At 36.0% G+C, this 26,742-nt stretch overlaps 1 protein-coding gene across 1 annotated transcript in view; it reads right to left on the reverse strand.

Moving 5' to 3' along the window:
• Nucleotides 1–26,742, reverse strand: part of LOC113065996 (myosin-IIIa-like) — a 61,325-nt gene that overhangs the window by 24,894 nt on the left and 9,689 nt on the right. Inside the window, exons 4-12 of the mRNA XM_026237544.1 lie at nucleotides 13,535–13,639; nucleotides 13,332–13,431; nucleotides 7,955–8,031; nucleotides 6,476–6,621; nucleotides 3,965–4,030; nucleotides 3,616–3,771; nucleotides 2,279–2,317; nucleotides 980–1,079; nucleotides 191–307 (exon numbers count right to left, since the gene is read on the reverse strand). Of these exons, the coding sequence (XP_026093329.1) occupies nucleotides 191–307; nucleotides 980–1,079; nucleotides 2,279–2,317; nucleotides 3,616–3,771; nucleotides 3,965–4,030; nucleotides 6,476–6,621; nucleotides 7,955–8,031; nucleotides 13,332–13,431; nucleotides 13,535–13,639 (906 nt within the window). The remainder of the gene's footprint in view (nucleotides 1–190; nucleotides 308–979; nucleotides 1,080–2,278; nucleotides 2,318–3,615; nucleotides 3,772–3,964; nucleotides 4,031–6,475; nucleotides 6,622–7,954; nucleotides 8,032–13,331; nucleotides 13,432–13,534; nucleotides 13,640–26,742) is intronic.

Consider the following 26,742-nt stretch of genomic DNA (forward strand, 5'->3'; position numbering starts at 1 on the left):
CTGTAATGTGTTATTTGTATATTACATTTAACATTGATATATTTTAAATGTACAAAATTGAAATTGCATCATTGCAATTGTGTAATTACAAATATATTTAAATACAAAACATTCAGTTTTCAATAGAAATTACATGAAAGTGTTAATAGGCTATCATAAATGGTTGTAAGTAAATTTGTCACACACACACCTCCGGCGTGTACAGTTCCGTTTTCTGGAATGGATTAACCGCTATGAGGATGTCTCCAACGTAGGTGTAGATCTGCTCCTTTGCATAACGTCTTTGTAACTGTTCGGTGATTGTGTTCTTACAGAGAGACAATTAAACATCACACAACACAACAACATAGCCATCTAATACCATGCAAAAGTCTCAGATTTAATGCATGACCAAAACTAAACACGGTGAGATGATTCATTATCTAGGCTACTGCATTCATGGATCTTTACATTGTAATTATTGCACACTATGTACATTTTGTTGCCATATGTGGCTAATATGGCCATGCAAGACAGTTACACACATCACAGGTCTCCTTCTGGTGATATCAATCCAAGGACACAGGCATAATACAAGTCCTTTCTGTCAGCACTGCTACCATAATTGATGAAAAAATATATCTAGTGTCAGTGAGAGCCCTCCTCATTGATAAATCACCTTTAATGTGTTTCTATACAAATTCTGTTATTTTTCTCTAATCTTTCTATTTAATCAGTTGACAGTTAAAATATGAGACTGGTTGGATGAGTTATGGTCATTTGACAGTCTCTTTGAAAATGCTACTGGAAAATGTTAGTACAACAACAAATAATAATAATAATAATAATCCAGCTGGAATGAACGGGCTGTCTAGCAAAAGGATGGACAATTTCCTGAAGACTTTCCTGAGTCTGTGATGTTTAAAACAATTGTTTGTGTGTGTGTGTGTGTGTGTGTTCACTGTGGCCTTTCTCTTGTGGGGTCTGTATACATTCTTACTTCATCTAGAACCTCTAGGGTTGCCAGATCCTCCACGTCATCACAAGTTTGACTTTGAGACTTCATGTGGCTGCCTTTTTTGGTGTGGATACGCTCATGCCTGCAACACAAGATTACATTCTTTTGAAAAGCAACCCTGAAAGTTAAAATTACAGAAATTACTCACAAATTACCTTGTTGAATCTTTTGATAAAGACATTAAAGGGAATGATGAAATAAAAATCAATAGTTAGTTATTGCACAATTTAAAAAGCCCTTTTTAATTCCCCAAAATAAATGAATACTTTTGCATTAAAATACAAAATGTTATAAAAAAAAATAAAAATGACAGCAAAGATTTTTACGTTGTTCCAAAAAAATAAATTAAAAATAAATAAAAAAAATAGATTAATAAATAAATTTAAATGTTTCTATCACAGTTTCCATTAAAATATTAAGTAGCACAACTGTTTTAATGATGACCAGAGTTGTGGTCGCTGAAAATACACAATTACCATCTGAAGAATAAGTAACATTGTAAAATACATTCAAATATAATTTTTTTTTAATTTTACTTCATAATAATATATCTAGTTTTTTTTTTTTTTACCTTATTTTAACCGTAAGAGACTTCTCAAATATGACTGACAAAGAAATGCAGACTAACCAACATTTTTAAATACTAAAAAGTATTATTAAAAATAGTTCAAACTAGTTTTACCCATGAATAACCTAGATGAAATAATTTACTCAGTATCTGTGTTATGCATTTTTATGCTTGCTAAGACCTTTCATACTAAATATGAATGTTGTTAGCTTAGCAACATGCTAATGGAAAGCCCTCACATGCCTCTTGTGATTAACACATGCTGTATTAAAAGGAAGCTACAAATGTATGTAGACAGTTGACTGCAAACATGAACAGAGCTTATGGTTGTGATGTTATTGAACAAATGTTAGGTAAAGTAAGAAAGCCCAGCACATTGGTCCAAACCATGTAATTACACATTTGAAAGAGCAACTCCTGAATAAACCCTACATCCTAAGCACTCTTAAGATCGGAAATTACAGAGCCAAGAAAAGCACAAGATACAAGGAAATGTTCTCAGTGATACTGGTATTGTACATTAACTAGCTGCTTCACAAGACATTTTGCGAAACACAAGAACACACCAATGGGTACACAATAAAGCTTTTGGGAAAGTTGCAAGGGAAGTTGCCACAACATAATGTTCAGAGACAGGAAGCTGCTACTGCTACATCCACAGGAAGTACATCCACTCGATCTAACCCATGTGACTGACCATAAATATATCATACCTGGCATCACTGTCTCTCCTTTCAGTTATTCCAAGATGGCTTAAATAATAAAAATGATGTTAATATCTTAGAGGCATAGCAGTGGTTGTTGTGAGGTGTCTCTGGTACAGCTATAATGGCTAGTACTGCAGTCAGCAGAGATCCTTCATTTCTCAAATGGACTACTGACACTTATAATTGAGATTGTGGATAGTGTCAATGGTCCATTTGAGAGATAGGTGGCGATAATGCACTTATAAGTCTTTGATCTGCCATAAAGCAAGAAGAAGAAGAAGACGATCCACATGCTGACTGAAGAAAGAGACGCGAACACGCTATGTATGAACAGTATGAATACGACTTTGTTTCTTGCACAGACCGATCGTTTCCTGTCTTAACACATCAATGTAGCAGCATCACGAGCAGCAGGGTCTAATTTGGTTTTATTTGTGTATGTTTTGTTGACTCTCAAAGCCGTGATTCCCATTCACTTTCATTACTGACAGACTGCAAGCGTTTGAGTTAAACATAATTGTTTGTGTTCTACTGAAGGAACAAAGTCACCTTGGATGCCCTGGGGGTAAGCAGATAAACATCAAAATTTCATTTTTGGGTGAACTATCCCTTTAAGTAGGACATACCATACAGGTAAGTACTATAATCTTTGCATGTGATTTCATAATTACTTCTATTGTACTTAAAATATACTGCTGAATGCACTGACAGCCATAAAATACTGTAAATTAATTTCTAATAAAACGTGTATGTCATGTATTAAAAAAATATTTATTTACACATTATTATGAAGTTGTGATTTATTACAATTAAAATACATTATCTTTAAATGTAGTATTGCTTGCACTACAGTTAAAATGATAATCAAGCACATCACATGTGCTTTAGAATGTTCGATAAGTGTACTTATTTCAAATGAAAGTTCAAATGAATTTTAAAGGATAACTTTTCATTTGACATTTAAGTCCCAAAATGCACTTTCTGCCAGTCAGCAGTAAGGGGTGTGTCTTGTAATCATAGGTCGAAGAGCGTGCTCAGCGAGTACACAGGATTGATATTAGCAGATCGACTATAGACAGTCAAAAAAAAAAAAAAATTTGGAGGAACACTAAATTAGTCATTTCATTAATATACCTCACGTTTTGAGTAGTATACTTTTACAACACTTTAATACAATTAAGTGCACTTAATTGCACAAAATGTAGAATGATACTTGTTCTAGGTCACATGGCTCGAGGCTTCATCTCATTCTTATTTGTGGAAATTTTTATTAAAACTTTTGGCATTTTAAACACATTGTATGACTCTCAGAAAGTACTAGAGCTATTTTTTTGTCTAACTACCTGGTTTTCTCAATAATGCCCATTTGTTGGTTGAGGTCGATTAGCTCCATCAGCTGCTTCTGCAGCGTCTTCTCTCGGCCCACAATCTGTTTGATGAAGACATGCTGAAGAAGGTCAAACACATTGGGCCTGAGCTCAAAATCCTTTATCAGACACCTGAAGGGGACACAGTCAAAAAATTGGAGATTTCAGTTACAAACATTGTACTGGTCAAACAGTAGGAGGAGTATGACGAGGCATTATGAGAAAGTTAAGTAATTATCTCACAAAATCAGCGTTGAAAAGAGAAACTTTGGATTTGCCACTGCTGTACATGTAAATCCAAATAAATTTAACCTGTGTTACTTACTTGCATATAAAATCATTAAAATCGTTTGACCAGAGCTCTGGTTGGTGTAGGGTAGGTGGAGGATTTCTGTTCAGAGAACAACAAATAGATAGACAAAGATAAGTGTGTGAAAGAAATGAGGAGACAACAGTTCACATCAAATTGATCCCATTAACTTTAAAGCGAAAAGACACTTCTCACTTGACAAGATTATTAGAATACTGCCTAAAATTGTCTGTTAGGTGAATTGATGAACCATTTCAATTGTCCTTATAAGTACAGACAATATTAAGTATACTCAAAGAAAAAAAATGAATATCTGCATGTGCTACGTATAAAAGAGACCATGGCAAGTTGTCACATATGAGGTGTAATGTAATGTAATAAAAACTGCAGACTACTACTACTGCTAATACTACTATTTAATGGTTTGTCTCCTTAAAAATAAATAAATAAATTATATATATATATATATATATATATATATATATATATATATATATATATATATATATATATATATATATATATATATATATATATATAATCAGTGAGGTAAAAATACTGCCATTTTTCTCTGGTGTCCGTGTTTTTTATTTTATTTGTTGTTTTATTATATTTGATGTCTTTTTTTTTTTTTTTTTTTTTAAGTAAGTGTGTGCTGATGTGAAAAAGCTTTGTCTATGAAGGCTGCCAGAAAGCTTTTCCCTGTACATGTAGATAAGTAAGTAGATAGACACTTAATGGTGCCACAGAGGACCTGACAAGCGTTCCCTGCTGTGTAACAATAGAGCTAATTAGCCATCATTTGGTGTCCTGGTGAAGGGGGCTTTTAGCAGAGGGAGAGTAGGGTTCTGGAGGTGTACTCCAGCCCAATGGCTAGCACGTCATGGGCACTCTGTGCCTCTGACAGTGATTAATTACCCTAATGGGGGGCATACATCTCTGCTTATCACACGCTGCACCCCACACAAACAGCGGATGTTAGACGCTTACATGGAATAGGCTGGAGAAACACTTAGACTATTAAAGTGCATCCTTATCTGAAATGCAGCAGCAAAAATAAAACATTACAGATGAAAAGAACAAGCCTTCTGCATTTTAAAGCACAATGTTAAGAGCACAGCATTCAAAACCCACGAGACAACAACAACAGGCATATTCAGGTTGTGTATCAGCTCTATCATGGGATGTGTTTATTTCTGGTTAATTTTTCTCCTGTCCGTAGGCTAAATGTGTGTATTCCTGTCTGTTGGTAGGAGGGGGATTGAAAACAGATATTTTGGGCCCAGGGCTCGAGGCTTTGTCTGGCCTAATCTAGGTCACACAAATGTAACACTTAATATCCCATCAGCATGTGCCCACCAGCTCTCAAAACCTACAGCACCAAAGTCATACCAGATCTCCTCTGATTCTACCCAAGACAGAATCATTCAACATAAGCACTGCAAGTTCAAACCTGGCTTATGTCATCCTGAAACATGAGAGTAATAAAAAAAAAAAAAATTCTAGATTTAGTAATAAAAAGTCAAAATTCTGCCAGATTTTGCAATAATAATGATAATAGTAATAATAATAATAATAATAATAATAATAATAATAAGAAGAAGAAGAAGAAGAAGAAGAAGAAGAAGAAATAGCCATACAACAAACAAACTAAATCACAGGAAGCCCCGCCTTCTGAATGAAAACCCAATCGCTAAAATGTTGTCTATCATAACATCTGCCAATAGTTTCAGAGATGTTAGTGTATTATTATTTCTTTATATAAATATTTATATTTTTAAAGTTGTTTTCAGTGGGAGCGCCATGTTTTTGAAATAGCAAAAGTTCGTTGAGGCGCTGAAGAATGTCCAACTTTGGTTAAACACAGTACTCATCATTATCGCTTTTTAGTCAGCCATCCAATCAGGGGCATCAGGCACTTAGTATTTTTAAGGGGGCGCCAGTGGGGGTGGGGATGGGTGGGTACCAGTGTATCTTCTGATCTACAGTAGCAACACATTTGACGCTTTTGTGTCCAATCACAGTAGAGGAGGGCCGGAACAAATTCCAGAGCTACCAAACTCCACATCCTGCTTCTACAGCAACAGACCACAAGAAGGACAACAACGGAACCAAAATCAACTGAAGAGACAGAGCAAGTACTTTATATTGTGTCAACATTTTTATCTGCAAAATCAGATACTAGTAACACTTCCACAGATACTCCATATCATAACAGGAAAAGGGTATAAACCCCTACCCCCCCCCCCCCCCCCAAAAAAAAAAAAAAAAAATGACATAGTTTAAAGCTGCTTTAACCCTACAAAAAAGATCTGACTGAAACCAGCCTGGCTTCTGAGCTCCAAGGCCCAAATAAGCAACAGTGCCATCCATCTGCATGCTAAAATCACAAACTATTCCATATGCCGAAACAAACCTGACCCATGATGTCTTTTTGAATATCATTTGAATATCGTGTACAGTAGACACGCAAATCAGCGTTTGTGTACAACAAGAGTCAAACATGCAAACATGAAGGCGGGTCACCTTGGAATTTTGAAGAGAGCTCTCATTGGATGAAGGTCAGCCAAGGGCGGGTCTCCATCACCCAGCTCTATGGCTGTGATACCAAGAGACCACACGTCACAGCGCTCGTCATAGGTGGAGTCGAGCTGCTGCTCACAGGCTATGACCTGGTCAAAGACACAAACACAGTCATTACTGAACTGCAAATGTTTATAACGGACACTGACTGCTGAACACTGTCACCAGAGCACAGAAATAACACATATTTTATCGTCTTATGTATTGGTCACAATCTGACAATAAATACACTTTTAAAAAAATGACTTCCACCTAAAGGTGGAGAGCATATTTCTTTTATTATTATTATTATTATTATTATTATTATTATTATTTAATATGTATATTTATGATCCTGATGATCAATTTGTTCTTCATGTGTAATAAAAAATACAATAAAACATTACGTTTTCAAGTGAGTGTGGATCCTTTTTTTTCCCATTTGGTGTAATTACAAGGATCTATTGACTCTAAGCATTGGTTGAGCACAGTGAATTCAATTTTTTTGTGTGTAATATGTATATTAAAATACATTTCCATCTTAAATCTAACTAGCTACCACAGAAGTCACACAAATTAAATGTTCAAATTAAATTTAAAACTGGGGATAGAAAATGTCAATAAAAGCCAGTTTTCAAATGTGCAGTGCTGGATAAAATTCAGAATTTAAGAGATGGCTACAGTTGGAATAATGGCTACAGTTGGAATAATTAATTGGAATTAGAATGATAGAAAAATGATTTTATTAAATTAAATTCAAAATGATTCTACACTGGTAAAGTCATTCTATGAAATAAATTGTTCTTCCACCATTTATTTTAGATTATGTATTGCACATTCAGTATGTTGTACTACACAAGCAACTGAAACTTGGACCTTATAGTGCAGAATAGAAATAGTTTAATAATACAGAAAATAAATAAGAATACTGCACACACTAAAAGCATGTTGATTTTATATTTTATGAGAGAGAGACTAATCAGGGACGAGATAAATATAAAAATATAAAGCAAAAAAGCAAGAAATGTGAGAAAAAACTAACTTATTCCTATATTATTGTACAGTAAACCTTATGCAGATAGAAAAACACGAAATTGAATACAGGTGGTCTTACCCCAGAAACTTAAACTGTCCAGTGTCTTTAGTATTTCATCCAATTAGTCCAGAAATGAAACCAGAAGGTTCACCGCAGATGTTTAGAAGTCTAAATGTGCACTAATAGTAAATCTCTGTGTTTTGATTGTATTGACACCTGGGACAATTGAGGCACGTAAGCCTCTACCCTTGAGTCATATGAAAATGTTGACTCTCAAAACAACTTCAGAGCTGTAGTCCTCATCCCCTATCTCATATGGAAATAGTATGGAAAAACGAAGTAAAGAAAAACATTTGCACTTACAAAGTCACCTCGATACTTTGCTAACTATTTGCCGACATTCCTACCTCAGGTGCCATCCAGAATGGTGTTCCGACTGAAGTGTTCCTCCTTAGCCGGGTGTTTGTAAGCTGGGCTGATACCCCTGATGAGAGGAAGAAACACTACTTTATGTACAGATTCAGTGGATGACTTATGGAACTAAGGAATGTCTTTGGTTTGTCTGTTTTGGCGTTTAGCTGAGAGGCAATGTAAACACAATTTGAATAGAGATCAAACAAGGTCACAAAGAAAGAATAATGTGTTGTCTTGGATGCAGGGATCATAGCAACCCAGCACTGACACTTAAGCCTTCGGAGACTGAAGTCATTATTTACCTAAAAACTTGACTTCAAAATCTTTTTCGAGAGCTGTGGTCACCATTCCCTATCACTGTAAGAGCAGAACGGACATTATGCTATAAGTCAAAAGGGTTTCAAAAGACATAATGGATCGTAAAGGAAGAGTTTTGAAAGAAGACAGAATTTTGTAAGGCTCTTATGTGCTTACTTTAAAATAAATCTCACCGACATCTGATTGGTCTCTTTTTATATCTGTTTGCATATTGAATTTAGGGGCAGTCGTGGCCTAATGGTTATGTCTTGTAACCCAAAAATCAATGGTTCGGGTCTCAGTAACAGCAGGAATTGTAGATGGGGGAAGTGAATGTATAGCGCTCTCTTCCACCATCAAAACCCAAGATTAAGGTGAGACCCTTGAGTAAGACACCGAACCCCCATCTCCCTGGGCACCGCAGCAAAAATGGCTGACCACTACTCTGGGTGTGTGTTCACAGTGTAGTTTCACGTGTTCCAAGCACATACATCAATATGTAAATATCTGTCCTGGGAACAAGATTATTAGAAAATTGGATTTCAAAAAATTTAAATTTAATTAAAACCTGTAAATCACACAGAATCTGAAATGTTTAGATTAGAGCTGAATTTTACTGTGAACACATGATTCATATTTGGTATGTTTTCAAAGTAATCTTCTTTCAATTTCTAAATGGATTATATTTTGAATCCCAAGCAAACAACCCATTCTTGGCAGTATCAAAAATAATTTGTTGCCCTCACAAGACTCACAAACACATTTAATCCCCACTATGCCAGAGACAAATACAGAAACATGGATTCACATATGCTCTGGACTGTAAATGGACAACAGAACAGAGAATAAGAGAAAGAGAGAGAGAGCGAGAGAGAGAGAGAGAGAGAGAGAGAGAGAGAGAGAGAGAGAGAGCACTAAAAAGTCTCCTGTGGCTGTTCCCTTTCTGCTACATTAGATCTGCACAGGGCCCCGGGGCCATTTTTAATCATCAGAGATAACACTGCCAATTAGAATATTCATGACAAAGCCACTAAAGTGCCCTCCTCCAGTTCTGCCTTCCTCTCGCTCTTTTTGTCTAATAATGCTGATTTTTTTTTCCCCCTCAGATGAGTCAGTGTGGGGGTTTTATCTGCTCAGCATAGCGTGGGTCCATTCACACAGATAACGCATCAGCCCAGCGTGACTCTGAGCGCTCTGAGACGTGGGCACAAGGAACTTTTGCATACAGCCGTGGTCCGACAGCCACCCGCCCACCATGGCTCCATTCCTGACAGTGGACAGATATCGCCCCCAGCATGTCTCCGGCCAGGCACTCAACAAATGCACTCTTTTCGGAAAAATTAGGTTGAAGGTAAAAAAAAGAGCAATGTTCAAGTTAGATTTGTGTGGTTTGATGCAGACAGAGAATAGAAAAGAATTAAGTCCCTGCTTTGTTGGCATCAATCAATAACTTCTCAAATTAAATAAATAAATATATATATTTTTTTACATTTAAGGTTATACAGATTAAACAGTCAATTATAAAATGGATAGTTGTGATCCTGAATGCGTATTGGTCAATATTGTTTTCCAAGCTGGAAAATTTAGTTCAGATGAATAAATAAATGAATAAGTAAATCATGAAGGATTTACTTTGACTTATTTTTCACTCAGAAATGGCTAGTAAATTGAACCAATAATTACAAAGGAACAGCGACTATCAACATTGAATGTGAAAATGAGGTAGAACGATTGAAATAGTATTTCCTTGTAAAACATACTCCATTGTGTCCAATATATTTCCTTTTTCATTTATATCGTATCCTCCACTTATACCCTGCCCCTTTTTTATAGTTGACTGCAAGCTCAAATCAGATCTGCCTCCATCCAATCAACAATCGATAAATTGTCCCTTGTCCTACTTATTTTTCATCCATAATTTCCCAATTCACTAGGATGTACTTCACACTTTGTTCTGTTGCTGCTTCAGTTTCATTGCGACTCCAAATAACTTTTTTTTAACATAAATAATCGAAAATCTGAGTTGCACTGAGGCCCTTTCCAATGGAAACAAAATGGGGAAGTCTGAACACACACACACTGTTTCAATAGCACACACGGAAAAAAACAACAGTGGTTTTAGTTTTTTTTTTTAAATCACTCACTAGCATTTTCTTGCCAATATTTATATATTATAATCGATGATTTGCTGTGTTGTGAATATAGTCATAGGGACCCACTTTATATTAAGTGGCTTAACTACTATGTACTTACATTTTAATTAATAATTTATTACAATGTACTTATCGTGTACATACATGTTTTTACATTGTACTTATATTTGAAAAAAACCTACATGTAATTACATCTTTATTTAATTTCTGTAATTTATAATTACACTGTTGACCCATACTTTACACCTTAACCCACCCTTAAACTTACCCATACCTCCAACCCTCTCCCTAACCTTACCCCTATCCCACCTCAATAGCAGCAAAAGTGTTTTACAATACAATACGAACACAGTAAGTACATTGTACTTATTTTTTTATGTAAGTACATAGTAGTTAAGGCCACCTAATTTAAAGTGGGACCAGTCATAGCTATATATAAATCTCTTTATTATTCTCTTAACACATTTGAGTACACTTTAACATCAATCTATAACTTTTACATTACATACAGTACATTTTATATCAGTTTCAATAATTTATTTTCAAAGTGCACTCATTTCGATGTGTTGACTACTATGCCAAACTACACAGAAGAACATGACTGTAATTTTTAACTGTAGTGTGTCTGATATTAGAATTTAGCAATTTTGCATACATTGCAACATAATATATATAACTATATCATTACAAATGTGTATTTAAAGTAAAGCTGCATAGTGACAAAGGGCTATACAAATAAAGGTGACTTGTCTTGATCAGGCCATAATGATGCTCTGTACACACTGAATATAAGCTGATGAAGTCCTATTGGTCACATTTCTGTGATGTCACTGAGGAGCTCAAGTCAATGTCCTTTACAAGCTCTTTCTGCTGACAGTAATTTTGCTATAGCAGTTTTGAGTTTCTGGCATGAGTCATCACTCTGTCACGCTCTCTCTTCTTTCGTTTTCTCTCTCTTTCTCTCTCCACAGAGCTTACTCCAACTCCTCTCTCTCTATATTTGCCCATCCCCCTACACCTCCCTAAAAAGAGGAGGAGGTCCCGTTATCTCCCTTGGATGCAGTTGAGTAATTATGGCCTTTATGTGCCCCTGCTCTGGGGCTAATACCCCTATGAGGGGGTCTTTGGAGGCATTGAGGTGTAACTATTGCCTCTCAGGAGCTAAATTAGAGAATAGAGAATTACCTAAAAAGAGATTACATTTAGAGTGGATTTTAGGCTGGGAAACTAATAGTGAAGGGGATGAAGGGAACACGTGGATCATAGCAAACATTAGTCAGTGCCACATCACAGAAGCATGTGATTGGCTGTTTATTCTCAGGAAAAGCATTTTCTGGCTTTCTAAAGGTTTATAAGCTCTCGGACGTTGTTCTGGAAGAGGCTCTTAAAAATGCTGCACTTACTGCCTCAATGAATTTCATTCATGAGTAATGAAAAGAGGCATTCAGGAATGGTCTGTTTCATTGTTATATTTATGCTTGGAAATCAAGAGATGGCTTTATTTCGAACCAGTGTCGTTTTTGAAAAAAGGACAGTTTAACTGATTTTTTTGATGAGGACAGATTCATTAAGTAATAAATAATGAGAGGCAGTGCTATATTGTGAATAGTATATTTGCAAAGTCTACACATACACTGTACACAAATACACTGAGATATTGAGAAAACTAGATAGATAGATAGATAGATAGATAGATAGATAGATAGATAGATAGATAGATAGATAGATAGATAGATAGATAGATAGATAGATAGATAGATAGATAGATTGATTGAATCTATATATATATAGATTCAATCAATATATATATATATATATATATATATATATATATATATATATATATATTTATATAAATAATATATATATATATATATATATATATATATATATATATATATATATATATATATATATATATATATAAATAAAATGGGTAATAACTTCAGACTACACTGAAAGCCACTGTAAAATATAAGATAAACATCAGGGTTATTTTAGTATCATTTTAGTATAACTTTATATTTATATTTTAGTTTTTAGTTCTTTCAAAAATATTTATTATTATTATTATTATTATTATTATTCGTAATTTTAGTACTTCAGCTTTAGCTTATTTTCATGTAGTGTGCAAATATTTCACATTTTTGTTTAAGCTTTTTAAGTTCACATTTTTGGCTCTATGCCTCTCTCAAACAAGTCATTTTCTACAAAGTCCCTCCTTCCGACAACTACAGTCTGCTCTGATTGGCCAGCTGACCCAGTGCATTGTGATTGGCAGAACACCGCAAATACTCGTAGGAAATGTAATGCCTAGAATCAAGTTTGAATGAGCTGTTTTAGGAGGGCATGGCAGAGTCTTAACTTAATAAAGAATATCTCTGTGGATTTAAGACTTTAGTCTTTGCAACTTTACAAATCTTCTTTATGCACCAAGAGCTTGTAATACTCCAAAGAGAAAGAAAAAAAAAATTAGTAAAAAAGGAAGCAGAATCATGAAGGCGAACTTGAATCTTTTAATGCTGTATGACTGCATCTCATCATGCAGCTCTGTTTTAACACACTCATTTGAGAGAGCTTCATTGGGTTAAGAAAAGCTAGAAGCAAATCATTAGTAACGAAAGCAGACAATATCCTCTGTCCCAATGACATGAGGACAGACAGGAGCTTTAATCCAAGCATGATAAACATCCATCATCATCATCACTATACATGTAAATTGACTGCTCTTGATGAGAAGAAATAAGTGCTATTCAATTAGCACTGAAATGCTGCATGCAATGGCTTTGACCCGTGAAAAATAAATACTGTTTTCAAGCTATCCGGGCTCTCACTCACACACAAGCCCACACAATCAATCATTCAGGCTTTCTCTTTCACAGCCAGCAGTCCCTTCCCAATAAAAGAACAACTTCCTCACCAAAGTCAACCATCTTGATTCCTCCTTCTGTGGTGAGCAGGATGTTGTTGCCCTTGATGTCTCGATGGATGGTCTTATTGATGTGTAAATGCTGGAGACCCTTCGGAGACAAGAGCACATGCTACTGACTCAGGCTCACTAAAACTATACACTTGTGTATACATTTTAAAATATAGAGGATCGAGACTGGTTTGGGATTTTACCATGAGTGCTTCGTGTAGGATGTAGGCAATGATGGGTTCATCCATGCGGTCTCCTCTTTTCAGCATACCTTTAGCCAGATCTGTGACAGACCCTCCATTGCACAACTGCAAACAATTGAATACATGAATTCATTAAAATAATAATTATATATATAGGGACAAAAAAAGAAAGAAAGAGAAAGGAAAACAGACATACAGAAAAAATACAGTTATGCAAGCAAAAGGCGCAATCAATCAATCAATCCTAAAAGGTGAAACACTCTACAGAGCGCTTGCTTTTAAAATGCCTCACATTTCAGATTTTTCATGACAAATTCAACACTACACTACACTACATTTTCCCCTTTCATCAAGAGAGCAAGCAGGTCAAGTAATGGGTTCCTCATGGAAGTTCTGAAATATACAGAGGGGAGTTTACAAAGATTGCAGCTGTTTGTAATGTAGAGAGATTTTTTCCTAAAGCAAGCCCCCTTAAAATGACATTAAACTGTCTAGCTTGTCGCCAAGGCAACAACAATACCCCTTTATTTAGAGCCATTTAAGTCTCCTATTCACAATATCCCAAAATCTATTCCCTATTTTGAAAGAGGCATTGATGTGCACCTTGAAATTGTAAGAAAAAAAAAAAAAAATTTACTAATGCAACCAATTACAAATCCTTTGAAAACAATCTGCTTGATCCATCCTCTCAGCAGAACACTGAACACTTCAAAGGGAACATCAATGACTCACATCACTTTATGTCCTGAGTGGTCATTTACATTTTCAAAAACATTTACTCCTATTTCCAAGACTCATCCCAAGGGGTTTGGATGGGTGGGTTGGTGGATAGACTTGATTTTTCTGACTATGCATAAAGCTCAAACATCTGCAGAACTGCAAATATCTAAAGCTGAAGCTGGTCATTTCTGTGTCAGAGTAACACCAAACAGAATTGTGGGCAAGGAGCTGCTATGGTGTTTTGAGTTGTTTTAGCACATTGCTATGTGATTGCCAGGGTGTTATGCATTCTTCATAGGTGGGATTCAAATATGATATATATGATATTCATTTTACGTTTTACATTATCTGCCAGGGGAAAACTGTATTCGATAAAATTTTTGCAAAAGCACTCTGAGCCAGTTTGAGGTATTATTTATGTCCGTAGCACAAACCTGTGTGGATCTCAAAATGTAGTATTACTTTGTACTTTACTTAAATTTTTGGTGTTCTAAAACACAAAGTGCAAGAAAGTGAAATAGAAATAGAAACAAACAGGTCTAGTGATGTGCTTTTTAAAAATCAACTTGAGCACCATGTTTTTAGAATGCTGGTAATAATCAAGTGCAAGAAGATGCAAGACAGAAGCGCAATGTTCAAACCTCCGTCTAGTGCATATTTACATAGAAAAACAATAGAAAAGCAGTACGTTGGAACACAAAATATGGTCTGTGTGAATGACCCCATATTACTTATTAAAAAAAAAAAAATCTACAGACTAATGGACTCCGGACTTCTCTCTCTCTCTCTCTCTCTCTCTTTCTTTTATAAAACCTCTCAAAAAGGGCAACGAAACATTCAATTTAATTTGTTCTGGAAATCCAAGTTTGGTAAGTGGTGGGCTGAAAGGGTTATTTATCATTGGGTTAAATAAGAAAGGTGAGATGTGGACACTTAAACAAAAAAGTATGTTGATTGGTATGAAATGTAATATTCCCACAGCTCTGAAGCCCATTTCGAGATCTCATTGCTACTGTGCCAAAGTGGCATTGTAGCCCACCTTCCTGTTTCAATACAGTTTACCTAAGTTAATTGAGTTAACTTCAGGGAGATGCCAATTTCATTTATAGCTACAGTAAATGCTTCAGAGTCAAGCACAGAGGTGGCAGCATACATGTTCTTAATTTGAGTTACTGATGAAGTATGATTAAATATTTTTTTTTTTTTTTCAATTGCAGAGAACCTTTAATGCAATAAAAAGTCCAATAAGTGCTAAAGACATAAATAAACACATTTATTTTTAAGAGTGTTAGTGCGATCCTGGTCTTATTTGTACTGCTTTTATCAGACAAAAAAAAAAAAAAAAACACATTCCCATTGTATCATAGAAACAAATGGTTCTCAATTAGAATGTCGAGGAAAAGTTAATTTATTTTAATAATTCAACTCAAATTGTGAAACTCATTTATTAAATAAATTAAATGCACACAGACTGAAGTAGTCTAAGAATTTGGTTCTTTTCATTGTGATGATTTTTGCTCACATTTAACAAAAACCCACCAATTAAAGATCTCAACAAATTAGAATATGATTACATGCCAGTCAGCTAATCAACTCAAAACACCTGCACAGGTTTACTGAGCCTTCAAAATGGTCTCTGACAATCATTGACACACTTCACAACGAGTGTAAGTCACAAAAAATAATTTCCAATAAGCTGGCTGTTCACAGAGTGCTGTATCCAAGCATGTTAACAGAAAGTTGAGTGGAAGGAAAAAAGTGTGGAAGAAAAAGATGCTAAACCAACCGAGAAAACCGCAGCTTTATGAGGATTGTCAAGCACACTGGATTCAAGAATTGTACAGAACTTCACAAGTCTGAGACTGAAGTCAAGGCATCAAGGGCCACCACACACAGATGTGTCAAGGAACTTGGCTACGGTTGTCGTATTCATCTTGTTAAGCCACTCCTGTACTACAGACGATGTTAAAGGCATCTTACCTGGGCTAAGGAGAAGAAAAAAATGTACTGTTGCCATTGGTCCAAAGTCATTTTTTCAGATGATAGCAAAATTTGTATTTCATGGAAGTCGTGGCCTAAAGGTTAGAGCATCGGACTCCCAATCGAAGGGTTGTGAGTTCTAGTCTCGGGCCGGACGGAATTGTGGGTGGGAGGAGTGCATGAACAGCTCTCTCTCCACCTTCAATACCACGACTTAGGTGCCCTTGAGCAAGGCATCGAACCCCCAACTGCTCCCCGGGCGCCGCAGCATAAATGGCTGCCCACTGCTCCGGATGTGTGCTCACAGTGTGTGTGTGTGTGTTCACTGCTCTGTGTGTGTGCATTTCGGATGGGTTAAATGCAGAGCACAAATTCTGAGTATGGGTCACCATACTTGGCTGAATGTCACTTTCATTTGGAAACAAATGTTCTAGAGTCTGGAGGAAGGGTGGAGAAGCACATAGCCCAAGTTGCTTGAAGTCTAATGTTAAGTTTCTACAGTCTGTGATGATTTGGGGTGCAATGTCACCTGCTGGTGTTGGTCCATTGTGTTTTTTGGAAACCAAATTCACTGCACCCGTTTACCAAGAAATCTTGGAGCACTTCATGATTTCTTCAACTGAACAGCTTTATGAACATGCTGATTTCATTTTCCAGCAGGATTTGGCACCTGCTCAAACTGCAAAATGCACCAAAAGTTGGTTAAATGATCTTGGTGTTGGTGTGCTCGACTCGCCAGCAAACTCACCAGACCAGAATCCCATAAAGAATCTATGGGTTATTGTCAAGAGGAAGATGAGAAACAAGAGACCAAACAATGCAGAGGAGCTAAAGGCCACTGTCAAAGAAACCTGGGCTTCCATACCACCTCAGCAATGCCACAAACTGATCACCTCCATGCCATTGAGGCATTTAAGAAAATGAACAGACATTTTTTTATGTTCTAATTTGTTTAGATAGTGAATTGGTGGGTTTTTTTGTTAAATGTGAGCCAAATCATCACAATGAATTTATTTAATACATGAGTTTCACAATTTGAGTTGATTTACTCTAATTTATTGAGAAGCACCTGTATAACACAGTCATTCAAAATATTCACAGTTAGAGAAAAAAATAAAATAATAATAATAATAATGCCAGCACTGAAATCACAGACATAAACCATTCAAAATTATTCTGAATCTCATTTCCTACTGTTAAACTTTACTGTTAAACTGTACAGTTCTTCAGAGTGTCATGAAGACTAAAAAGCAAAGCTGACATCATTATGTCATGGCCACATCAGCCAGAGATCACCTGCCATCATTAAATTTCACCCTGACACAGACAGAGAGAGAGAGAGTGAGACATTTATCTAACAGAGAGCAACTTGATTTTTTTTTATTAAACACTTCCTTCAGGACTGCAACATTAAAGGGATAGTTCCCCCAAAAATGACAATTTGATGTTTATCCTCTTACCCGAGGGCATCCAAGATCTAGGTGACTTTGTTTTAGTAAAACACAAACAAATATACAGTTTGGAAATCAGGGCAAATCAGAGTAAAAAAAAAAAAAAAAACATCAGCAAAAAAACGATACAAACACTATACAGTTTCTTGCACCTACTGATCATTTCATGTCTTTATACATCAATGTATCGTCATGAGCCACAGAGTTTAATTCGGTTTTGTTTCTGTATGTTTTTTTTTTTACTCTACAAAGCCATGATTCCCATTCACTTCCATTGCATGGCTGACAACCTGCAATGGCTTGAGTTAAAAATCTTCTTTTATGTTCTACTGAAGAAACAAAGTCACCTACATCTTGAATGCCCTGGGGGTAAGCAGATAAACATAAAATTTTTGGTGAACTATCCCTTTAATGACCAGGTTCAGGTCTATTCTAGATGTAATACTGTTACATGGAATTGATGTCGATTGTGTTGAAATTATGCAGCCAAGCGATGATATATCAGATCATAATTTAGTTTTGTACAAACTTCATATAGCTAAAACTTTAAATTCTACTTCTTGTAACAAGTATGGTAGAACCATTACTTCTTCCACAAAAAGACTGTTTTTAAAGTAATCTTCCTGATGTATCCTAATTCCTTAGCATATCTAAAACCTCAGAACAAATTGATGATTTAACAGAAACTATGGACTCTTTCTTTTCTAGCATTTTAAATACAGTTGCTCCTTTACAAGGAAGATTAAGGATTAAGGAAAACAAACATAACCCCAGGTATTTATTCAATACAGTGGCTAAATTAACGAAAAATAAGCCATCAACAAGTGTTGACATTTCCCAACATCACAGCAGTAATGACTTTATGAACTACTTTACTTCTAAGATCGATACTATTAAGCCCCTTTCACACTGCACATCGGAGCCGGCAAATTGCCTGGGTAAAAGCAACCACGTCCCGGGATTGATTCCGGCATTGCACCTGGGTCGGGGACCTAGTAACATTGCCGGGTTCAATCCCGGGACGAGCGCTGTGTGAACAAAAGCCAGATCTAATGTCATGCCGTAGTGATGACGTACGTTTATCGCGCGGAACTTTTACCGGCTGTTTTGAAGAAAGATCAACATTCGCAAAAAAAAAAAAAAAATATGTGCAAACTGTAATGAAGCAGAGATAAGTTAGTTCCTAACTTTCCATGATGACACCAGGATCGTTTGCTTGCTTCAATGAAAGTATAACGTGCCTAATGTTTTCAACTCGTACATTACATATCACGCCCTTACGGGATCTTTACGGGTTGTGTGTGAAACAGAGATGTATAGTAACGAAGTAGAACTACTTCACTACTGTACTTAAGTACTAAAAGGCGGTATCTGTACTTTACTGGAGTATTATTTTTTTCTCCTACTTCCACTTTTACTTCGGTACATATTTTCGCTGAGTTTAATACTTTTACTCCGATATTTTTTTTATGTGCTGCATCGTTACTCGTTACAATTATAATAATGTTACGAATCATTCCATTACAAACCACTGCCAGAACTGTAGATGGCAGATTTGATGAAGCTGGCACATCATTGAGCGAAACAAGCGATTAAGAAGACTGTGCGTGCTGACTGAACTGCTGTGAAGAGAGAAACGAACACCGAGCCGAGCAAGATAATGACTCGTTCACGAGTCAAGAACCGGTTGCATCGGTTCTCGGATAACCAGTAACGTTAGTTCTTTCTGACAGTTCGATTCAATAAACCAGTTGAAGAAAACAGTTCACCGATTCTTTTGCGCTCGATGCAATGGCGTCATTGGCGTTGACTGCACCTGCGCTCATAACATTAACAAAGAATCAGTTCAGAATCAATCACCAAAAGAATCAGTTCGGTTCAGACGCTCTGTGTGTCGGTATGCTTCACGCTAAATCACACATGCGCAGTATCATCAGCTCATCAGTTCACGAATCAGACGCGTCTGACAGAAACGGTTCTTGACTCGTGAACGAGTCATTATCTGGCTCGGCTCTGTGTTCATCTTCAGTTCTCTCTTCACAGCAGTTCAGTCAGTGTACTGTTTGAGTCAATGAATTACTCCGGGATATTGATTTGTTTTAACTCAGAGGGAGTGTCAGACACATTAAACAAGTTAACAGCTTAATTCATCTGTGGATTAATGCGTATTGGAGACGTGAACTGTTAAAAACGATTCAATTCGATTTGGTGGACTGTTTCAAAAAGATCCGGTTACATCGAATGATTCGTTCGCGAACCAGATATCACAAACTGCTTTGTTTTTAACTGTCTTACAACAGACACGGAAGAGAAGACAATGCTGAATAAAGTCGTAGTTTTTGCTATTTTTGGACCAAAATGTATTTTCGATGCTTCAAAAAATTCTAAATGACCCTCTGATGTCTTACGGGTTTGAAACAACATGAGGGTAAGTTATTAATGACATCATTTTGCAAATTGGGCTAACTAACCCTAGTAACCGTTTTTTTGTTTACAAGAAGTTACAGTCAAAGGAATTGTGATTGTCCTTTAGGTTAATCATTTGAAATAGTAAAAACAATATGTTCAAACTTTTGACTACTTTCTTTAATAGCTACATAACACAATACTTCTACTTTTACTTTCAGTACTTGAGTAGTAAATTTTTAAATAGACTACTTGCAATACTTAAGTACAAAAAATGTTGAATACTTTAGTACTTCTACTTAAGTGTGGTGCTTAAAGAACACTTCAACTTCTACTCAAGTCACTTTTTTGATAGAGCACTTGTACTTTTACTCAAGTATGGGTCTCTAGTACTTTATACATCTATGGTGTGAAAGCACGCACATATCCCGAGGAATCACTGGCAGTGTGAAAGTGCAAAATCTAGCGACCCGGGAACAATTGCCGGAACACTTTACCCGTGTATTTGCCGGAATCGCAGTGTGGAAGGGGCTTTAGAGATAAAATTGTACCCATGCAGCCGTCAGTTACAGTATCGCATCAGACAGTGCACTATAGATCCCCGGAACAGTTCCACTCATTCTCTACTATAGGAGAGGAAGAATTGTATAAACTTGTTAAATCATCTAAATCAACAACACATATCTCTTCTGACTAATATTAATTCCTCATTGTCATTAGGATGTATCCCCAAAACCTTCAAACTGGCTGTTACTAAGCCTCACATTAAAAAAAAAAAAAAAAAAAAAAAAACAGAAAAAAAACACCTTGATCCCAAAGAACTAGTCAATTAGAGACCAATCTTGAATCTCCCTTTTCTGTCCAACATACTAGAAAAGGTAGTATCCTCACAATTATACTCCTTCTTAGAGAAAAATAGTATCTGTGAGAATTTCCAGTCAGGATTTAGACCGTATCATAGTACTGAGACTGCTCTCCTTAGAGTTACAAATTACCTGCTCTTATCATCTGATCATGGTTGCATCTCTTTATTATTGCTGCTAGATTTTAGCACTGCATTCGACATTATTGACCACAGAATTATTTTGCATAGAGTAGAAAACTTTGTTGGCATTAATGGAAGTGCATTAGCATGGTTTAAATCGTACTTATATGACCAACATCAATTCGTAGCAGTGTATGAAGAGGTATCACGTCGATCACAAGTGCAGTATGGAGTACCTCAAGGCTCAGTACTAGGGCCGTTACTTTTCACGCTTTACATGTTACCCTTGGGAGATATCATCAGGAAACACAGTGTTAACTTTCACTGTTATGCTGATGACACTCAGCTCTATATTTCTTCGCTGCCCGGCGAAACATACATATTTGAAAAACTAACAGAATGCATAGTCGATGTATAAAAAACTGGATGACGAGTACTTTCTTACTGCTAAATTCTGAAAAAAAAAAACAGAGGTGTTAATCATAGGACCAAAAAACTATGCATGTAATAACCTAGAACGCTGTTTAAGACTTGATGGCTGCTCTGTCAATTCTTCATTTTTAGTTGGGAACCTAGGTGTGCTATTTGATAGCAATCTTTCCTTAGAAAGCCACATTACTAACATTTGTAAAACTGCATTTTTTCATCTCAAAAATATATCTAAATTATGACCTACAGTATGCTCTCAATGTCAAATGCAGAAATGGTAATGTTTTGAGTTTATGACCTCAAGGTTAGATTACTTTTTTTTTCTTTTCTTTTTTTTATGGTTGTTCTGCACGTTTAATAAACAAACTCCTGCTAGTCCAAAATGCAGCAGTTAGAGTTCTTACTAGAACCAGGAAGTATGAACGTTCCGTCAACACTGCACTGGCTCCCTATCTAACATCGTTTAGATTTTAAAATCTTGTTTATTACTTTTAAAGCCCTGAATAGTTTAGCACCTCAGTATTTGAACAAGCTCTTGTTAAATTATAGGTCTCCATTTCTGCTGCATTCTCAAAACTCTGGCAATATGATAATAACTAGAATATCAAAATCAACTGCGGGCGGCAGATCATTTTCTTATTTAGCGCCTAAACTCTGGAATAACCTACCTAACATTGTTCGGGAGGCAGACACACTCTTGCAGTTTAAATCTCAATTAAAGACCTATGTCTTTAACCTAGCTTTCACATAACACACTAATACATTTCTAATATCCAAATCTGTTAAATAAATTTTTTGGTCTCATTAGACCAGCCCAGATGGTGGATCAGCACCTAGAAAGGACCTCTACAGCCCTGAAAGACAGCGGAGACCAGGACAACTAGATGTGCCCAAGATATAGATTCCATGTAAAGACCTTGTCTCAGACGACCACCGGGACAAGACCACAGGAAACAGAGAATTATTCTGCACAATCTGACTTTGCTGCAGCCTGGAATTGAACTGCTGGTTTCATCTGGCCAGAGGAGAACTTGCCCCCAGACTAAGCCTGGTTTCTCCCAAGGTTTTTCTCCATTCTGTCACCAATGGAGTTTTGGTTCCTTGTCTCTGTCGCCTCTGGCTTGCTTAGTTGGGGACACTTAATTTACAGCGATATTGCTGACTTGATTGAAATGATTGCACAGATACTATTTAAACTAAACTGAGCTGAATGATGACATCACTGAATTCAATGATGAACTGCCTTTAACTGCCATTTAGCATTATTGCCACACTGTTTTCCTAATTAATGTTTTTTAGTAGCTTTGAAAAACTCTTTTTTTTTGTTTTTTTTTGTTTAAAGCACTATATAAATAAAGTTGACTTGATTTGACTATTTCATGAAATAAAATATGCTACAAATCGAAGACAATTGTTTATAAGAAAAAGTTCAGTTCATTCTGGTGCTAATCTAAATAGTTTTACATATTAAGTAAGTCTCTGTGAAGAGGTATCTATGGTGGGATAGTAATCCAAATTTTAATATCCAATATATTTCCATGAACCCTTGAAGTTTCTATGGGGCGATACATTATATATCAGCCAATTTCTCTGTGCCATTTCTATAATGGAGTGTCTATTTACATTAAGTGTAAATAGCCTGCCTTGTTGACATATAGGCTATTTACACTAATTCTGCCCTGACGATCCACCATTTGCCGGACTCACTCTACTCCCCTTTCCCCTTTCCAGATCAGAAAGACATGTACTTTCAAAGAAGAGAGTATTTGAAAAGTAGAAATAATGTGCATAACAAGTGTTAAATTATGAACAAGATAAGGGTTAAGGTCAGGGGTAGTGTAGGGATGGCTTTGTCCAAATAAGGCGGCATCCATTTCATAATTGTAATACATATAATAATTTACTTTCTACGTCATCCTGTTAATGTACTACAACACTGAGGTGGAAATAGTGTCTGCAGCTATTTATATTTATAAATAGTATCTATTTAGACTTACTGCAAAGAAAATACATAGTGTAAATATAATCTATCACTATTAACTTAGTGTAAACAGTATATCGCTAAATACGTGTAAACAGCATCTAAAATATACACTTAGAGCAAATAACCTCTGCCTGTCCAAGGTGCATACAACTAACATGCAAGCTTTATACTAATGGTAATGGACTAACAAACCCTAATTTTAAACAATTTACCATAACATACCATATCAATGCATTTTTTGTTGTTGTTGTTGCAGCTTTTACTGCACCAGGCTTTTAAAATGACAATTTTGCATAGCTATATAAATTACTCGGTGGTTAAGAAAAAAAAAAAAAAAAAAAAAAAAAAAAAAAAAAAAAAGGTACCACGGTAAAATGTCACAAAACTGTATCTCATTACCTCTGGTATAAAGTCCTTAGCTTTAATGCAGCCAAGGATATGAAAAGTTACCGTTGTGTTGTGCTAATAGCGGCTTGTTTCCATTGTGCTGTGGAGATTGCATCGCACACCCCTTATATGCAGAGTTGGGTCACCATAGTTATCTGAATGTTGCCATTCATAGAAAGACTGTACTCATAAACATTTTCTCTAACAGAATAAAATACAATAAATAAATAAGAGAGTAAAATTTAATCAATGGGACACACTTTTTTTGTGCTTTACCAAAGGAGGCAATGAGAGAATCAGTAGCTGCATGAAAAAAGAAGAGAAAAGGTTGTGAAGAGATAAATGCACACACAAAATGACAGTGGTGAGGAAACAGCAGTTAAGAAAGCATCTGATCACAGCAATTCGGCAGTCATGTCAATTCACATTTAATTTTATAGCACTTTATACAATAGACTAATTTAAAGCAAATCGCTTTACAATATTAAACATGGACAAAGTGTCAGTGTTACTTTTTAGTTACCATTACAACTTCAAATAGTACTATAAAGCAAAGAACGTTATTAATGTCATCAACTGATGTTTCATCAACATAATTCCTTATATACCGATGAGAAGACTCAATAATAATATCCCCTTAAGTCCTCCTAGTTATTTTGAGCCCCTTTCACTCTGCACGTCCGACCCGGCATATTGCCGGAACATTGCCAGGTCGCCTTCTGTGTGAAAGCAACCATGTCCCGGGATTGATTCCGGCATTGAACCCGGGTCGGGGACCTAGTAACATTGCTGGGCGCTGTGTTAACAAAAGCCAGATCTAATGACGTGTCGAAGTGATGACGCGCGTTATCACGCGACTCTTTTACCGGCTGTTTTGAAGGAAGATCAACATTTGCGACTAAAAAATATGTGCAAACTGTAATGTAATGTCGTTACGAGATCTTTACAGGTTGTGTGTGAAAGCACGCACATATCCCGGGTAATCACTGGCAGTGTGAAAGAGCAAAATCTAGCGACCCGTGTATTTGCCGGAATGGCAGTGTGAAAGGAGCTTTGGAGTAACATAACTGGACCTTTTGACTTTGAATATTTAATTTGAGCTGAATGTTTTGTTAAGTGCAGCAGACAATCAAATCACTAGCTCTCTTTAAGCTCTCTCTGTGTGGCCCTCACACCTTCATAGAAAAACACCTCTTTTGTTCGAGAAACCTTATCATTACAGTCAAATAATGAGCTAGGTGTCCGCTTTCCCTCAACGTTTAATGAAAAAGCTCTGACAAACAATGGCATTTTAAACCTCATTGTAAATTAATGATGGGCACAAGCTAGACACATCAGACATGGTTTGAAAAGGGCTTTGTTTCAAAGGGTGTGCCAAAGAACCCGCCATTCAATACAGGAAACAAGGCCAAAAAAAAAAAAAAAAAAAAAAAAACACTGCCACCACTTTTTGACCATATAAACAGCAGGGCAATGTGCCATTTGATCTGTTGCTTTAACCACAATGTGTTAGGTTGAATATAATTACATATATTACATTGGCAAAAACAGTTTGAAACAATGTGTTGCAATAAAACTGACCTATAGTAACCACATTGGAGTTGTTCCAAGGATCAATGATGATTGAACTTCAGATAATTCTTCTTCTTTATGTGAAGTACTTTATTAAATATATTGGAGGTACCCCAGCCATATTAATAATAGGGACTAGAACATGAAAGTAATTTTAAGCAAAAAAAAAAAAAAAAAAAACACAGCATAACAATACACTGGCAACTACTCACAACACCTTAGCACTGGGGAGTATAGGAAGTGTATGAATGTGAGTGTGTCTTGATGAGGCATACTAATAGATCTAGCATTTGGACCAATCAGACACACAACTATTTGTTATATTTAACAAATAATATCTAACATCCCCTCATCTAAACAAAGACCTCCTTTTCACTCTAAATTCACTTTGAAACAGACAAAAATACACTTGTACTATACAGCCCATCCTAATTATATCTCCCCCTAGATATAACCACTTGAGAAATGTAGGTACATTTACCTTAAGCTTGTTCCAGGCCTTCAGACTTAATTTTCCATTCATCAATGTCCTCTGATTCAAACTGGTCTCACCAACTCACTTCAGCAGAGACCAACTAGAGCCCCAAAGTGCATCAGGACTCTTTTTCAAACAAGCGTGCAAATATCAAACTTAGTCTTATGAATTGACACATTAAGTATCATATGCACCATTTACAAAGGTGTGTTTGAACTAAGGAACTGATGTTTCCTTCAGGCTGTAGATCTGCTGAATATCAAACTGTATGACAGCTTAATGTGTTTTATTTCTCTTCTCTTCACTGCTTAAGCTTTAACACTTTTTGCGTACTGTATGCGTGTGTATGTGTGTGTATGTTAGACTAAGTGTTTAGGTCGTCCCTAATCATGCAGATTTTAGCTACATGCTCTGAGTAGTATTGTACTGTGAGAAAGTTATTTTCCTTAACCAGCAAATTAACGTTCTAAGAATTGACAGACAGTTGATACTGAGAGGTCAACTAAATATTTACAGCAGATCTAAATATTTATAATTACACATAACTAGTTATGATTGATTATTCATATTTCCCATTTGAGCTAATTCGCTACATAGACACGCTGTTCTGACAAGCATCACTGAGATGCATTGTGCCTGTGACATAAAAAATACTTTATGAAAATGGGATGCAAAATAAGCTATTTTGACTTCACAAATTCATAAAATCAGGTTTAAAAACATGTAAAAGTGGGTTAAAAAAATGGATAAAAAAATAAAAATAACACTCATGTTCAGCAAAACTGTGTTTATTTTATTAAAAATACAGGAAAATATATT

Source organism: Carassius auratus, chromosome 49, assembly GCF_003368295.1.
Source record: "Carassius auratus strain Wakin chromosome 49, ASM336829v1, whole genome shotgun sequence".
In the NCBI taxonomy this organism is placed as follows: domain Eukaryota; kingdom Metazoa; phylum Chordata; class Actinopteri; order Cypriniformes; family Cyprinidae; genus Carassius; species Carassius auratus.